Source organism: Eumetopias jubatus, unplaced genomic scaffold, assembly GCF_037043125.1.
Source record: "Eumetopias jubatus isolate StellerSeaLion01/CBP00866 unplaced genomic scaffold, mEumJub1_p1.0 scaffold_6, whole genome shotgun sequence".
NCBI classification, from domain to species: Eukaryota; Metazoa; Chordata; class Mammalia; order Carnivora; family Otariidae; genus Eumetopias; species Eumetopias jubatus.
Window position 1 is genome coordinate 104,208,210 of NW_028274812.1, and position 18,267 is coordinate 104,226,476.

The 18,267-nt window shown below is 37.5% G+C and overlaps 1 protein-coding gene across 5 annotated transcripts in view; it reads right to left on the reverse strand.

Annotated features, from left to right (window-relative positions):
• Nucleotides 1-1,417: 1,417 nt before the first annotated feature.
• SLC25A27 (solute carrier family 25 member 27) overlaps nucleotides 1,418-18,267 on the reverse strand; it is a 31,562-nt gene continuing 14,712 nt past the window's right edge. The window contains exons 6-10 of one of the 5 annotated variants that reach the window (XM_028097904.2): nucleotides 17,802-17,886; nucleotides 13,117-13,209; nucleotides 12,394-12,496; nucleotides 2,918-3,031; nucleotides 1,418-1,785 (exon numbers count right to left, since the gene is read on the reverse strand). In XM_028097904.2, coding sequence (XP_027953705.1) covers nucleotides 2,963-3,031; nucleotides 12,394-12,496; nucleotides 13,117-13,209; nucleotides 17,802-17,886 — 350 coding nt within the window. In that variant the 3' untranslated portion in view covers nucleotides 1,418-1,785; nucleotides 2,918-2,962. Of the gene's footprint in view, nucleotides 1,786-2,906; nucleotides 3,032-5,776; nucleotides 7,343-12,393; nucleotides 12,497-12,799; nucleotides 12,866-13,116; nucleotides 13,210-17,801; nucleotides 17,887-18,267 lie in introns of those variants that run through there. The other 4 variants (XM_028097903.2, XM_028097902.2, XM_028097901.2 and 1 more) reach the window with 4 other exon arrangements.

Consider the following 18,267-nt stretch of genomic DNA (forward strand, 5'->3'; position numbering starts at 1 on the left):
ACCTGGCACTGCGTCATTTATGGTGAAAGGAAGTTGTTCATTATAAAATGGTCTTATTATCATCTGGAATTGTTTGATCATCCCACGGACTAATGGAGATTTCAATTCTCTGTATCAGCTCAAGCAGTATAACCAAACTCTGACAGAGACTGCAGGGTTGTAGACAGAGTAAATGACTTCTGTTTTCTATTGAACTTGTCCCTCAACCTCCTTCTATGGTTCAGGGCCTTTACTCCTGGATAACAGCGGCATATCATTTGCCATTATAGGCTGAGAGCCTGTTGTTCCCATCTCCCCAGATATCTCCAATGTCCCACGTCTGTGTCTAGGAGAGGTAGCTTTACTTGCTCTGTATTGCTCTGCTGCTGGACAGGGAACTTAAAAAATCAGACCACTGCACGTGAAGATTAAGCTCCTGCTACCACCATCCATCTCTAGAACTTTTCCATCATCCCCAACTCTGTTTCCATTAGACACTGACTTCTCATTCTCCTCTATTCCAGCCTATAGTAACCACTATTGTACTTTCTGTTTCTGTGAATCTGGTTATTCTAGTTATCTCATATAAGTAGGATGATACAATATGTGTCCATTTGTGTCTGTCTTATTTCACTCAGCATATTGTTTTCAGGATTCATTCATGTTGTAGCATGTCTCAGAATTCCAATGCTTTTTAAGGCAGAATAATATTCCAGTGTGTATATATATATATATACACATTTTGTTTATCTGTTCATACTTTCATCTGTCTATGGACATTTGGGTTTCCACCTTTTGGCTATGTGAAAAATGCTGCTATGGACATTGGTGTACAACTATCTGTCCAAGTCCCTGCTTTCAGTTCCTTGACTAGGTACCTAGAAGTGGACAGCTGGGTCATGTGATAATGTTATGTTTAATATTTTGAGGAAACCCTATACTGTTTTTTTAAATAATTTTTTATTGTTATGTTAATCACCATACATTACATCATTACTTTTTGATGTAGTGTTCCATGATTCATTGTTTGTGCATAACACCCAGTGCTCCACGCAGAACGTGTCCTCTTTAATACCCATCACCAGGCTAACCCATCTCCCCACCCCCCTCCCCTCTAGAACCCTCAGTTTGTTTTTCAGAGTCCATCGTCTCTGATGGTTCGTCTCCCCCTCCGACTTACTCCCCTTCATTCTTCCCCTCCTGCTATCTTCTTTTTTTTTCTTAACATATACTGCATTATTTGTTTCAGAGGTACAGGTCTGTGATTCAACAGTCTTGTACAATTCACAGCGCTCACCATAGCACATACCCTCCCCAATGTCTATCACCCAGCCACCCCCTCCCTCCCACCCCCACCACTCCAGCAACCCTCAGTTTGTTTCCTGAGGTTAAGAATTCCTCATATCAGTGAGGTCATATGATACATGTCTTTCTCTGATTGACTTATTTCACTCAGCATAACACCCTCCAGTTCCATCCACGTTGTTGCAAATGGCAAGATCTCATTCCTTTTGATGGCTGCATAATATTCCATTGTGTATATATACCACATCTTCTTTATCCATTCATCTGTCGATGGACATCTTGGCTCTTTCCACAGTTTGGCTATTGTGGACATTGCTGCTATAAACATTGGGGTGCACGTACCCCTTCGGATCCCTACATTTGAACCCTATACTGTTTTTTATATAGTAGCTACAACATTTTACATTCTCACCAGCAATGCCCAAAGGCTCCAATTTCTCCACATTTCTCACCAATGCTTGTTATTTTCTGTTGTTGATGTTGTTGTTGTTAATAGCCATCCTAATGGGTATGAAGTAGCATTTATGAATTTTTGCATGTATGTTTCTAAGAGACATTGATCTGTAGTCATCTTTTTTATAAATGGATTTAAGCATTTGGGATGATAAGTAAAAAAACAAAAACAAAAACAAATGAGAAGTCAAGGCTGTCCTGAGGTTTCTTGACTGCATTAGTGAGTTTGTATTGCAACAGAGAATCCTGGAGCAGGACCAGATTTTAAAAGGCAGGGAGGAAGGATTTGTACAATATTTTTTGTAGAAATATTTTTGTACACTATACAGAAGTTTATACAAAATTTGTACAGTATTTTGTGTAATATTGGGAAATGTCAGCTCACAAGGACTGTGGCCATCCTGGAGGAGGTATATAGTTGACAACTGAGAAAACATGACTAAAGCCCGAGAACTGTGTAAGGGCCAGAAACACAGATAATGGCAACATCTACCATTTATTGAGCAATGGTGAATGTTTGGGAATTACCAGCTTAAGTGTAGTAGCTAAAGTCACAGAACTGCCTGACTCTTCCTAGAGACAGAGAGTGAAAAGTGACAAGAGGGCCAAGAACAGAACCTCAGAGAACCAAAATTTAAGTACGATGCAGCAAAGAAATGGCCAATAGAGACTGAAAAATAGTAAGCAACAGGAGGAAATAGTATCGTGGAAATCAAAGTAGAATATGGTATTAAACAAGAGAATGACTCTCCAGTGTTTCAAGGCATTCCATTGTTCTCTTCCTCCTCTATCCTCAGCCAGTGACTATGCCCATCACTGTAATTATCAGTCGTCAATCCTAAGTCACAGCAGAACTGGACTAATAGGAGAACTGGATCACCAGCAGAGATGGATTTATTTTAAATTAATAAATTTATAGTGACAAGGCATAAGCATTCTTTTTTTTTGTTTTGCTAATACAGATTTCAAATCTGATACCTAAATTAAGCCAGTTTTTATTTCAATTGTGAAAAGTGAAGATTAAGGTTTAAAAATTATCTCTAAATTTGCTATTACCATTTTAACTTAAAAATACATCAGGACAAAACCATGCCAGGACAAAAACAAAACTTTTTACAACCAATCAGGCATTTTAAGACATTTATTGTAAAAATCAAAATAATGCACTAGATTTACTCACATATATTCCTGTTTGTTACCAGATACTTTCAGCAAACAGACATCTTTAAGCATCTTCATCTGCTTTAATCAAACCTTCACAGTGGTTCCTGCTGCTGTTGACAATCACAGCAGCCTGTTGGGGGTAAAGTACGGGGAGAGAAAAGTAATCATGTATTCTTCAAAATTCAGAAATAATAAAACACTTGAGTGGGTAAATGTGCATTTGTATGCTACCAATGAAAGCCAAAATGTGATGTAATTTCCATACACACTGTAAAAGGAAGAATAATAGAAACTGGTCACATTATTAACTACTAACTAACCAAATATTTTGTACTAAACTATTAAATTCTCGGGGGGGGGTTGTGAAATAGCTATTTAACTCTTGAATATTTCTTAAGCATCATAACAATTACATATGTTACTGATCCAACATAATTATTCTGAAGGTAGGAGAAAAAACAACATATGACTTTATCATGTTTGCTCCATATATACAGACACACATCCTCAGTAAGGGAAGCAGTAAGAGCACAGAGGTGTTGAAAATGTGGAAGTCTTCCGAGATAATTCTAGATATTAAAGTAGGCTTTAGCCCAAAAATGAGCATGAATGGGGGGTAGTGATGGGAGCAGAGTTAGGTGGGGAGCACAGCAGGAACACTACATGAGAAGCAGCCAAGTGAAGAGCATCTCCAGAGAAAAAAGTGGAGCAATGCATTTGCAAGGAGGTCGAGTGCAGGTATGCAGTGAAATGCAAGGGGTAGGAAAATGGCTTGGAGTCAGAATGAGAGGGTCCTGGATGTGGCATTAAAGATGCAGTTGAAAGTAAGAACTTAGGGTAACGTGTCCAGAGTTGCCTGAACAAAGAGGACTCTGCTACTCTGAGGGAGGATTTTCTCATGAGACAGGCCACCCATATAAAAAGTTTGTATTATACTTTAAGGCCTGAATAAACCTTAACCAAGTTTGAAATATGAGAAGTTAATCAAATTCAGGAAAAAGCAAATCCCCACAAATTTTTTAAAATCCTGGTTTTTTCCCCCATGACATCAATATAATGCTCACCCTCAAGAATATGCAAGTTAAGATTCTAGAAGATTCTAGAGTTCAGTCGCTTCATCATATAAAGAAATGGAACTCAAGAGAAATGAAAGGACCATTTTGCTCATAGTTACGTTACTTTGTCAGAAGTAGAACCCGAATTGGATAAAGTTCTTTAGAATTCATGTTCAATCTGCCCTCTGCATTACCTGGCATTTAATAATAATATATATTTGTTTGATAGTCATTTTTAAAGAGTGCTGGTTTAATTGGGGAGAAGAGGATTACCTCCCCCTCAATTTTTTAACCATCATGTATTAAAATAAAATACACGTGTTTTTTTTTTTTCCAGTGGAGGTTCTGAGGGAATCTGTTTTCATTAACGAGAAGAACATGTAAACTATTTCAGTTGTAAATAAATGGTTGTGCTTAAAAAGGTGAAGATGACAGAACAGCATTTTTTTACATTTAACACCTCCCTGAATTATTTCCTTTTTTTTCTTAGCAAAAGGAAAGAAATTTCAGACTAGTCTATCATAGATTCTTAAAATAATGAAGATGAAATTAATTGATTTATGTTATGTATAATTGTAATAAATTTTTGTTGAGTGCCTAACAGCAAAGAAATGCTACTAATGAGAGTAAAGATTTATATAAAAAAAGACATGGTCCTACCATTAGTGGGTTATAATGAAATAGGACTTGGAGCACTTGATAAAGACACGTTATTCCTTACTAAAAGCAAATTTAAGAAATGTTACCTCTATTTAGATATACATATTAATTCACTTATACAGATAAAAAACAATTGTATATAACTAAAATTAACTATTTTTCAATGAGAAAAAATCATTTGGGAAGAGAAAAATGTGGAAGCTAAGCAAAACAAACTTAAATGCTAGGTATTCAATAGTGAGGATAAATACCACATTCAGTAGTATTATAATCAGCAAGTGAGATTGAAATGGTTAAGTCTTTTAGTATGGACACAAAATTACTGAAAATTTTATTCCTTTTTATTTATTGTGGATTATTTTGAAGAGGATCAAGATGATTTCAAGTTGGTAAAGATAGAGCAAAATTCCAAGACACATTAATGAATATGACTTCACTGGAAAAATATGAAATGTGAAGAGACATATGTGTTAGATATAAAGGATTTGGTCAGAAGGTGGAAGTCCTTAATGTTCAAGCTAAGGCATGATGACTCCATTCTAAAATTTGTGTTAAAGACAATTCGGATTTAAAATGTGTAAGACAGAAAAATGCCATAAAGACAAATCTTTTTTTGGAAGATTCAAGAGCATTGGACTGGGTTGTGGTGAAGATAACATAAGGTATTGACTATGTACCAAATTAGTATATAATAACTGCCAATTATAATAATAATAATTAGGAAATCTATATTTTTATCCAGGCTCTGTTATGAAGTAACCTATGAGCACAAGCAGCTCTACTTCTCTGGGCTTCTCTTTCATAACATGTAAAATGAGAGGATTAAACCAGATGATCCCAAGGAGTCACTTCAGGTTAAAAAATTCCAATTTCATGTTGAATCCAGATATCAAGGAACAGTCTCAGTATTTAAAACAGTGTTTTCACCCCATGCCCCTCAAAGAATAAAGCTAAATATTTTTTTCATGGTCCAGTTGGTATATTTTGATCCAGTCTTTACTTAATTTTAAAAGTTATAAAACATGAAAACCCAAAGAGTTCCCAAAGGTGGTCCCAATGCAGAACACTTGGGAATTTAAGTACATAATATTATTTTAAATATATTTAACAACTCAATTCATACAGATTGACAGATGCAATGGAAAAGTAGACCACCAACAGATTTTGACTAAACTCCACATTCTGAAAGTTTCATAGAAAAACAATAAGCCACTGCATATTAGTACATCACATTAAAATATATTTTAAAGTATATTTCCCCTTTTAAATGGCAGTGATTATACATTAGTGCAACCACGGAGCACTTTAAACTTTTTTTTTGTTCAACATCCTCTATGTCCATAACAAACTTTGTTGGGTTAACTCCAAGGTGTTTCTTGGGTCTAAGCTTTTTGAGTGTTCCTATGTCGACAGTTACAGCCTCTACACACAACTCTATCCATCCCTCCAGAAATGCCCACTGTCTGAGGTTGGGGGAACATGTCCAGTGGCATATAGGTCAATCTGAAGAAAAATCTCACCTTTCTAAAATAAGAAAAGGGTATTTGATTCAATGATTGGAGACATAAATGTATACTTAAATTTCACTGTTTAGGCAGGAAGCTTTTCAGAACTGGGTAAGATTCAGGCTAGAGACAGCTTCAGTGTAATTTCTGAGTTCTCTCTCTCTGGCCCTTAGTGTTAGGGAAGGAGAGATGAGAAAGGATGCCTGTCTGAATTGGCTGACTTCATCTCAGCCTGGCTTTTGAAATGCCCCTGAAAGGCTGATAATAACAAGTTGCTTTATGAAAAGGACCTACCCACCTAAGCTTTACTCAAACAAGCTGCATTTTTTTATATATCGAGATTCTTAGGGGCTAGCGACAAACTCTGGTTGCAATGGCATACGTAACAAAGCAAATGTTCTTCTCTATGTTCATCAAGACTCAGTCTGTGGCTGTCGGGAAGTCCTTAGCATGTGCAGTGGAGTCCTAGTCAATAATACAGATCTAACTAAAGATGGGACACTGACAGAAAGAAGCTTCTCTCCTTGAAATCCAAGCATCATCTCAACTTGATGTTTTTTTGTCCTCTTGGCAAGAAAAGGTACATCAATTTCCTTCACCACTAGGGAAATTCAAAATGTTTATTCATGAATTTTCATTCACCTCCCTTTAATTTACAGTATGTGCACTTTAACAACAGAAAAAGGAATCATCAAATTTCAATTGAAAATACTGACAACAGTTTAAATATATTTCTGAATCACTACGTATGTATGTATTCTTCCAGATTCCTATTGTCTACTTCAGGTCTGAGATGCTGTCTCCCTTTTGGCACTTCTCTAAGTAGGCTCCTCAGCATAGAATAGCATCTCAAAGGTCAAATCTTCTCGCCCAAGATAAGTGCTCAGGATTCAAATCTTCTTGAAAATTCTGTGCCGGGTCTCATTAGGTGGCCTTGTGTAATCCAACCAGATTGCTTTTAAACAAAAAGAGGAGTCAAAGAGAACTTGGGTTTCCAGAGAAAAATAAAGTGCTGCCCCCTATAAATCACAGTCTCTGTGGAGTGAGGTGTCTTCCTAAAGAGGTAGAAATAATAGGGGTGTGTGTTGTAGATGCCCATATTTCAATGATACTGAACACTGTATCTTTAAGGGCTGGATCTTTAAGGGCTTAAAATGGACTGACTCCACTCATCTCTCTGATTTTTTCGTAAGTAAGCCAGAACACCAGTGACCAAGGGGTCTGAAAGATTAACCAAAGAAGTTAGTGCATATTTCAAAGTGATTATGAATATTCTACATTTATGCATATACATCTTTGAATTACAAAGTAATTTTGAATCCACTTAGGCTGAAACAAATACTTTGGTATTTCACCTTTATAGAGCACTTTATAATTGACAAATATTTTCATGTCTTATTTCTCATAGATTTCTGTGAACAATTTACAATAGAAAGGAAAGGTAATGATATCCCTATTTTACAGATGAGGACATTGAGGCTTAGCAATCAAAAAGCTAGAGTATAGGCTTCTGGCTTCCATTCCAGGGTTCCTTCTACTGAACCCTTCCTGGCTAAGAGGCTGAGACTCAGCATGCCTGAATTCTAGACTGGGCTTCTCTGTGTGTAGTTTGTGGAGCATGACAAGGAGACAGCTAATAACTTGAAAGTGAAGATGAAAGATTATCCTTTGAGAGTTAGATCATAAGCTCAACACCTGATATATCAAAAATGGATATAAAATTTCACATTAAATAGAGAAAAGAGTTTCCAGCTCAGAAAGACTTGACTAACTTGAATGAAGGTATAACCGCATCAAATGGAATTATAAAGGGATGAGGGTTTTTCAACAACAGAAGATGAAAACAACAGAGACACAGAAGGAAATCGCAGAGGAAACACTGGAAGTAATCATCAGAGAAAGGGTATCTTGGATCAAGTTCCTGTCTGGTTTGGTTCATAGGTGGTAGGTAATATTGATCAGAGAGAAACTATCATACTAGAGTCAAAAAAGAAGCTTGAGCAATTAGAATATAAAATGTATTTGGTTAGAGAGTTGGCACAGCAATATTTATGTCCTGTGTTTGGAAATACTGAGCATGTTACATTGGGAGACAGAGACTTTACCAGTGGATTTAGGAGAACACATCTTGGCTAGTTAAATATAATGGAGACATGGACAAAATAAAGAATATGAAGCTGTGATGATATAATATTCTTGTGACCACAAAAATGAAGTGAGCCAGTGATATAACTGCAATCAGATCAAGGAATAGAGGTCTTAGTTAAGAGTGGATTATGTAATCATTCCTAGCTGCTCTGGTAGTCAGACTTCTGTATGCAAATGAAGTAAATGTTAATCAGTGAGTGAGCAAAACAAGGTCATGCTACCTTTACCTAGTGGAAGGGACTGAGGTTGAATTTAGCTGGGTTATGAATGGAAGTTAAACAGGGAGATCAAATAGCCAATAACAGGGGTAGTATACAAATGGCATATACTGAGCCTCTGTGCGGGAGCACATGAGGGTATGGCATGTTTACTTGTTTTTTCTTCCCTAGCATAGTTATACCACAGTAAATAATGCAAGTGTATATGAACCCGTGTTGTCTGCTCTGGTCTGCCTGTTGGAAAACAGAGTCCTTCTCCATGCCTTTTACTGTGGGGCTGAACATAAGGGTTCTTGGGTATTCTTAAATACTAAGATTACAAATAAGCTTTTCCTGTTATTATTCTATGTTCAGCAAGCAACCTTCTGATTATAACTTGCCTTCACGTATAGCTTGAATTTAGGAGGAAGCACACTGTTCAGAGGACTTCAGCATCTGGATCACTTGCCAAGTGTGTTTCTCAATGTGAATGAGTCAATACTGTGGTCTGATCATCAGTTTCAGTGAGTTCAGTTGAGGGTGAATCTGTATTTGCAAGGCCAGTTTACTTGGAAGTGCCCATGAGTCAGCTTTTAAACTCAGGGTCATACACTGTGGCAGATCAACAAGGCAGTGCCACCCTGGTGATCTCTGGTGGTTAGCCAGCCTTTCTCTAGTAACATCTCTTTAGCACTACACACTGTCTCCTTCCCCTGACAACTTTTATAACTAGCTGCAGGATCTGGAGACACTCCATATATTGTATTAGTTAGGAGCATGGGTTTAGAACTGAACAGACCTGCAGTCATTTCCCAGCTCTGCCACATACCAGGTATATATATATGAACTTGAGCAAGTTTCTTATACTTGGAGCCATGTTTCTCTCATCTGAAAAATGAGGATAACACCACCTGTTTTCCTAGGTTCTTATAAGACTTAAAAAAAATTACGTGTATAAAGAGCTTAGCACAGTGTCTGTCATATATGAAGTACTCTTTTTTCTCATTTATACTTCTTGAGTCTCATGCATAAAGAGAATGGGTCAGATTAAATCGTCTCAGTATTCCTTTGTATTATTCTCCCTGCCCTCGTACCTCCTGACCCTGATTCTGTTTTTCATTAATGGTCTCACCATCCTTACAGTCTCCCACACTAGAAATATAAAAGTTCCATTTCCTTCCTTCCCTCCCCTACCTTCTACATAGAGTCAATTATTAAATCCGGTAGAGTTAACCATAAATGGCCCTAGAATCTGCCTTCTCTCCATTTTTACAATTATCTCCAGGCTAGACCAGAACTTGCCAAAACTTCCTTTCTTGGGTTCTAGCTTTCAGTGTATCTTCTACATTGCTGCCAGACTGATCCTGTCCCCAAACAAACCTTAGTACTTTGCTCCCACAATTAAACAGCTGCTTGCTTACTACAGGTTCCACCTAAACCACTAAACTTGCCCCCCAAGGTCCTTCTTAACCCAGTCCTTAAGTACTTCTCTAGCATTCTGCTCCACCACATCCCCTCTGAGGACCTGTTCTTCAGCTACACTGAATTTTCTGCAGTTGTCCAAACCCATTGGGTCCACACATGACTTGATACCTATGCTCATGTTGCTTCCTCATGCCTTTCTTGTTAAATGCCCACTGATCTTTCAAAGCTCAGATCAGATATCATTTCTGTGAAAGACTTTGTGACTTCCTAAACAGGCAAAGCCATTTTTTACTTTACTATCCATGTTCTCACCCCATTTTGTTCATACCATGAGTAGAGCACTAATACAACCTGCTTAGTATGACCACGTCCTCTGGAGTCAAACTTCCTGGGTTTGATTCCTGACTCCATTAAATAATAACCACCTAACCTGGCCCAGTTATTCAGACTCTTTAAGCTTTTGTTTCTCCTCTGTAAAAGACATATGATAATAACCTAGTGAAGAGATTATTGGGAGAATTCAGTGAGCTAAGCCATGAAAACGATTAGCACAGTATTGGTGCTAATACCAAGTGATTTAATAATATTGGCTTTATTATTTCTGAAATTTTAACTACTTACATGTCTGTCTTCTCCAACACATTATAAACTGCTCTCATGCAAAAAATAAACATCTCACTCCTTAGTGAGATAGTGCTTGGTTCATGCAGGCCAAATCAGAATCTTCCTTTCCATTAAGAAATATCCACAGATTTGAGATAATTTCAAGGTATAATCAAGACAATCAAAATAAGGTTTTATATTTGGGTACACTTTTGTATCAGATATTGCTAAGGGCTTTGGATATTAACTCCATGTTAATAGATACCACTATTGCTTGGTGATGTCATTTATTCCCAGAACTTCAATTCCCATCTATATGTAGATGGTGCCCACCTCTAAAGCTCCATCCCCATATGCTCTGTAAGATCCAGATCGATATATGAAGGATCCAGCTAGACATCTGTTCTTAGATGTCCTATGAATACCCAAAACTTAAAAAAATCTAGAACTATGCTTGCTATTCTACCACAGAATCTTCCCTACGAATGATCTCCATGTTAGGAAACTACATCATCTGTTGCTCAATTTGGGAATCTGGGAATGAAGCCCAATTTTCCTTTTCTTCCCTGACCATTTTCCCCTCCCCATCCAGTCATGCTTCTAGCTCCTTGCTATCTCCTAAATTATTTTTTGAATCTTTTTCTGTCCCCATTGTAATACTCTCGTGGAAGCTATCATTATGTCTCATCTACCACTACTCCGGGCCTTTCCCACATGGCAGCCGGAATGATCTTTTTAAAAACATACATGTCATCAAGCCAGTGCCCCTCACTCTTATGGGTCCTACAGCCCTTCCCAAACTGGCCTCTGCCTCTCTCTGGCCTCATCTTGTGCCTCTCTCATCCATGTCTCCATGCCTTGGCCTGCTAGGTTTCTTTCAATTCCCTGAGCTCATCATGTTCTCTGTCCACTCCAACTATCCCTCTACCCAGAATGTTTTTTCTCCTCCTTTTACCTGGCCAAGTCCACTCATTCTTCGGAACTCAGTATTAAAGTCCATTCTCCAAGGAGGTGTTTCTAATCTCTAAGCCTAGGCTGTATGTACTTGCTATATATTTTCATAACAGCATGCACTTTTCCTTTACCATTCATCACTTCTAGTTTTTTATTCAATGTTTGGCCTTACTTAATTAGAAACTCCAGCACTAGAGCAGGGGCTGAGACTCTCCTGTTCATCCCAAAGCCAGGCATTGAGTCCAGGGCTTTGCATGGACTAGGTGCTCAATTAATATTATTATATTGTATAAAGTGTTGATTGTTTGTTGAATTTCTAAATCCATGACTCATTCATTCTTTCAAATATGTTCTAACTTACAAAATACTTGAGTACCTTGTTTTTATTATATATCTTATGTTACTTGAATAAGTCTATCTAATTCTACATCTTAGCTTACCTCAGTAAAAAGTAATATCCAGATCAAATAAAAATGACATAATGCTTTCTTAGCAGAGCTTTGTGGTTGTAAGTATTAATAGATAGGCAACATTTGCCAGCAAAGTAACAAATTTTGTTTGAAACAGTAACATTTTCATAGGAACAGTCTCTAGTATAAAATCTTTATACCTGTCCCAAACTTACAATACTTTGGCTAAATGGACTACTAAAGGTTTTACATTGCAGAAAACCCTATCCACTGGCTTTCTAACAACAGAATGTCAACCTATTCACTTCTAGATGTAACTGAATTATTTTACTTTAATCCAGCAAGGAAGGTAATGGGACTCTGAGGAGAGGTAAAATGAAAAAAAAAAAAACAGATATAAAAAGGAGAGAAAGCATTGTGGTTTGGGGGACGAGCCATGCTAAAAACCAAAAGAGAAAAGGGAAAATATTTGTAGATTAAAAGCAATTTAAGTACAAAGAAAACAAAAACAAAGGAAGGAAAAACCTGACATTACCATTCTCAGCCAAGATGGTAAAAAGCCTTTATATAGACTCATGAATCCTTCTCCTTGAACAGCCTGAATCAAGCAGTCAGTTGATGATTTATACAAAAGTCCCCTAAAAAGGAAAGTGGAGAGTTTGCTAAACTTTTTGTGTGTAAATAGATGTATAAATAAAACATAAATTAAAAAATAATCTAAGGAAACTTACTTAAACATTTTCTGCTATTTTAAAACAAATAATACTTGTGGTTCAGTATATATAAATCACCTCTTTTGAGTTTAAAGATAATTTCTTTAGGTTTCTAAGGTTGACTCTTCGGATTCATCCCACCCTTAGTCTTATACTTAGAATTCACTCCACCTGATCTCTTCCAGAGAGAACATACTGTTTTATATCAAATCAAATTCTCCATGTTACCTGTAAGTCATAAGCTTCTGAAGAAAGTGCTCTGTAAATTCTCAGCAGAGTATATTTTCATAAACTCTTTGAAAACAATAAAATCACAATAAATACCTTGTGTCTAAAGAATATGATCATTAAATTAACTTATATCCCCAAATGCACAGTACTTTTCCATCAGACAAAGAGTAGGTAATTACATAAAAACAGTTTGCTGGTTGAAGACATGATCACACAGATATATTTCTATCAAGAATAAATACAAGGAAACATCTTTAAGGAACATTATTATTACAGACATTTGAACACATGGAGAGTGAAGACTTTGTATCTACCTTCCTTGTTTATCTCGTGGTTGATTCATTATTCGGCTTTTGATGACATCAGCAGGGGTTGCCAGAATAGAAGCTACCAGTCCAGAACATAAACTATAAATACAAATAAGTGATTTTGCAAGGATAATAAATATAGTGGTTTCTAAATTATAAGAAAAGGAAATTTGATATTTAGAAAGAATGGAATATTAAATATATTATTGTATTATTCTTCATAATTTATTTTCGCTTAAAATCAATGCTTAATGAAATCATTAGAGAGATAGAAAAAAATGAAAGCTTTTTAAAAGAATGTCCAGTCAACAAATATACATTGGACACCTACTGGTGGCAGGTACTCTTCTAGGCAGTAAAGAGGACACACGTGACCCTGTCCCTGAGGCCCTTACTTAGGAAGAGGCAGAGAAGAAATGAATAATTTCAGATGCCGGTAAGTGCTACGAACAAAACAAAATGGGATAGCATGGTAGGGAGTAACTGGGTGACAAGCCGTCGTGGAGAGGCTCTTGAGTGACAGCAGAATGGTGAGGAACAATTACGTAAAGACATGAAGGAAGAACGTTGCAGGCCAGAGGAACAGCCCAGGAAAAGCCCTGACTCAGAAATGGCCATGGTGGGCTGAAGAGAGAGAAAGCGGCTGACACGGCCACGGCATCCTGAAGGAGTCCAGCCAGATGAAAGACTGAAGAAGTAGGCAGAGATCAGCCCATGAAGGCTATTGAAGGAGTGTGATTTTATTCTAGATGTGAATGAAAGCCACTGAGAGGATCTTCCGCAGGGGAATCACCTAATTTGGTTAATATTTAACCAATAAAAAATTAACTTTGACCAGTTTAAGCCTCACTTCACTAAGCTATTCCATTTGAATATAATCTTACCTTCTTCTGTCCATCCTAAGGAATCTAAAATACAAGCCTAATTAAAACATTTTCCCCTACTTTATGCCATCTAAGACTCATTCCTTATTACCTGATTTAGCTCATACACTGGCTGTCATACATATTACTCCAAGATCATATCTCTCTTCACCCATTACGCTCTAACAATATAACTAAGTGTAGCTCTGTATTTACCATACTATGCAACATCTCCATGCCTGCACCCCTATCTAATTGGAAAATTCCTGTTTATCCTTCAATCTATGCTCAGGCATAAAGTCTAATGAGTTTCTGTTTATCCCTTCTCCCTTTGTCCAACAAGGTTAATGGCTCCTTCTTGTCAGTTACTCAGAACAAAATGGCTGTGGTCAACCTACTGCAGAGTCAGTCACAATTCTGTAAATGACTGACTAAAAAGTTAAGAAATCACTAGTAGTTCATTATACTTGTGGGCATGAGAGGCAATACAGAGCATGAATTTCCACAAACTGAAAACCCACGAGCTGCTTCAAACTTTTCCACAAGAAAGACCTATGATGAGAAAAGGGGTGGTTGACCTGAGTCATGGAGAATAAAGTCCCACATCCCATAAGCTGAATCTACAGAAACTGGAATCAAGGCAGCCTGAATAACAGCTTTTGTTTGGCTAATGGAAAGCTGGAAAGGAAAATTGTGAAAAACTTTTAGGTCCTTCTGGGACATCAAATACCTCACAAAGGTAAGGACCACTGACTTCTGTCCCAAGGCTTTTGAAGTCTCTGAAGACTCTACGGCAGGGAAGTTGAAGCTACCTTAGGAATCTTCATACTCTCTCTTAACTCTAAACTGCTGTAGCAGAAAGTACCCAGATTTTGTCTACCTCTTTCAGGTCAGGATTTATAATGCAAAGGGGAAAATTACTTTAGAAATACTTGAATTCAAGGGAAGGAACCCATATAACCTATTTCACATTACAGCAAATGACCCAACTGTGCATATAACGTCCTTGGGTCTCTGTCCACATAACAGGTATTGTCTATGTGGAAAGAGCTCTTGTTTCACCATATACATTCCAGTAGGTGTACACTACTGCTCTTTTTATATTCTTTCCTATTAGTTCAGATTCTTTGAAAGTTTAATACCATTGGTTTTAATATACCTTAATATTTTCACACAGGAACCTCTTAACTAACACCTAATACAGTGTGATCTGGCTAAACTTCTTTAAAACATAAATATTAAAAGACAGAGAATAATGTATTCAGGAGGTCTCAAGGAAGATGGTATCTAGAGTCAAAGGGAAAAGATAGAGCAATAAAAGGAACATTGATTTCGCCCAAGTTACTTGCACTGAAATGGACATTGCTGCTTTTTGCTATTGCCTTCATCACTCCTGGCTAGCAACAGCCCAAAATGAAGCCGAGGACACAGCTGAAGTGATAACAGACAGAAAGTGACTGGGCGAGTCTTCTACCTCTCCAGGAGGCCAAGTGGCTATCTGCAAGACCAGGTTCAGATCCTCCATCAGCACTGTTTCAGAGAAAGCCAGCCTCTTAAGGATGAACTACACAAGCATGCTCATGTGTCATCTTCACACAGAGTAAACTCGCCTTTCTTACAGTTTTACCTCTCAACAGCCTCATGATTTAAAAAGAAGAAAAATAAGGTTATCCTAATCTTTCTGTCCTATATCATTTCCTGGCCATTAATTCAACTCCCTACTTTTCCTGTTTCCTTGATTAACATACCTTGCTACCTGCCTTGCCACCTCACTGAAATCCTGGCTTGTCTTTACTGCTCCTGCCCTACCCCAGGATTTTTTACTTACCCCATTTTTAGAAATTGTGGTAAAATAGACACAACATACAATTTACCATTTTAATCATTTTTAGGTGCACAGTTCAATGCTTATACCGTTTTTATTCTTTATATCAATTTTTGTTTTCCTTAGGTGTTGGATGGCTCATATAAAGCTCTCTGGTTGTGCAGCTACAATCCCCCTTCATTTTCTTCTAGGACACAGTATCCAGAACTTCCAGACCACATAGCACCATTTATCTACTTAGATTTGAGTTCATCATTAGCAACTTTTGAGCTGCCTCATATACCACACATATTCATACCAACCCGTTTAAAAAACCGATCCAGTGGGTACAGCTTAAAAAGGAAGCAAATGCCCATCATCCCATTTTCCTAAAACCTGAATTAGAGAAGAATGAGACTAAGTTATTTCAGTTATTAGGACTGTAATATATACAGCTGGAAATCTTGTTTTTCCACAAAAGACAGATCTGTTTGGTAGGGTAATATATGTTAGGAAGATTTACACCTGCCAGGAAATCCATGATTCTTTGGCTAGATGTGGTACTTCAAAGACCATTTGGGTAGAAAGACCATGAAATAGAGTGTTAATATCAATGTGGTACTATAGGACAGACCTGAATATCTTGCTTCTGGAGTAGATCATAACACCAGAACAGACAAGCATCTTGAAAGATGAACAACTCTAACAAGGTGACTCAACTGGGTAGAAACTGGAGACGAACATCTCCTGGGCAGAGTGAACAGCATGAACAAAGATAGTGTGGGAAAGATGACAAGGGTTTATACAGATATAATACATGTGTTTATCAGAATGGAAATAAGAAGTGGAAGGAGGCCCACATCCTCAGTTTTCTCTGAAAGAGGAGGCCAGACTATTGGCTACAGAAAGTATGGTGTAGCTTGTGAACAAATCTGGGTGAGAATGTGGAATGGAAAAGAATGGTAAGCAAAGACATATACAAAGATTGCTCTAGTAGCACTAAAGATCACACTTACTTTAAGAGCGGAGGAATGAAGAAAAACTACTCTAGGAATATAAAGCTAAGGTGAATCTGGAATTAGGAATTACTTATATCTATATATACTATATATATTATATCAACACTATTAATGTGCTTTTGGGGTCATCTAAATAGCATAAAGCATTCTGGAATTTGGACACAAGATCAGAAGCTAAATGAAATCACTATAATGTTATGAACACTAGACATCTATAAAGTAACTCACTCTAATGGATAATTTGAAATTGTGTTGCAAAAAGATAAGATACTGCTCCTTCCTGGAGTGCTCTTCTTCCTGTCTCTGTCAAGAGCTATAGCCCTTCAAAACACTTAATTCTAGCTCCTTTATAGGCCCCTCCAAGTGGTTATTTTTTTCTTCCTCTTCTTAATGCTACAGAAACTAGTCACTTTGTTTCAGCATTTGAGATTTTATTTATTTATTTGAGGGGGGCATAGTGGTAGAGGGAGAGGAAGAAGCAGACTCTCTGCTAAGCAGGGAGCATGACAACGGAGGGCTCAATCCCAAGACCCTGGGATCATGACCTGAGCCAAAGGCAGATGCTTAACTGACTGAGCCACCCAGGTGCCCCTGTATATTTTTATATTTGTCTTGTTTTCCCCTTGGTCAACCCCTGCAAAGGAACCTGGATTACCCTTTGTACCCACTGCAGGGCCCTGCAGGTGCCTTTATCATAAGAGATGCTCAAACATATCTGTGGAATTGAATTGGAGAATTGATCAACAGAATCTGACCCCAGGATGGTCCCATCAAGGTGCAAATATTTGGGACCGTTTAATATGAAACATTCTGCAATTTTGTCTCTCTCTTCCCCATTTTAACTGCAAAAAATTTTAAGAAAATTGTTCTTTTTAAATGTACTATCATATTACTCTAAGGGTAATATCACTAGATTCTCGATCAAAAGAGACAAAAGTTTAGAATTTATGACAAATATGAAGAAAAGTGATATAGAAAATAATTCAAACTAAAATAATCACCTACCTCGATAAACCATGAGTCATGATATTGTCCTCAAGTGGTGTATTCAGTACCAAATAGTGTTTCACTGTATCATAAGTGGTTAAATCTGGCAATAAAAAGAAAAAGAAGGCTGAAATATTCATTTGGCAATGAATTTCTTTTATGTTAAGAATATATTAGTCTTGGGCGCCTGGGTGGCTCAGTTGGTTGGGCGACTGCCTTTGGCTCGGGTCATGATCCTGGAGTCCCAGGATCGAGTCCCACATCGGGCTCCCTGCTCAGCGGGGAGTCTGCTTCTCCCTCTGACCCTCCCCCCTCTCATGTGCTCTCTCTCTCTTTCTCGCTCTCTCAAATAAATAAATAAAATCTTTTTTAAAAAAAAGAATATATTAGTCTTAGGAGGCCTGGGTGGCTCAGTTGGTTAAGCCTCCGACTCTTGATTTTGGCTCAGGTCATGATCTCAGGGTTATGAGATCAAGCCCTATAT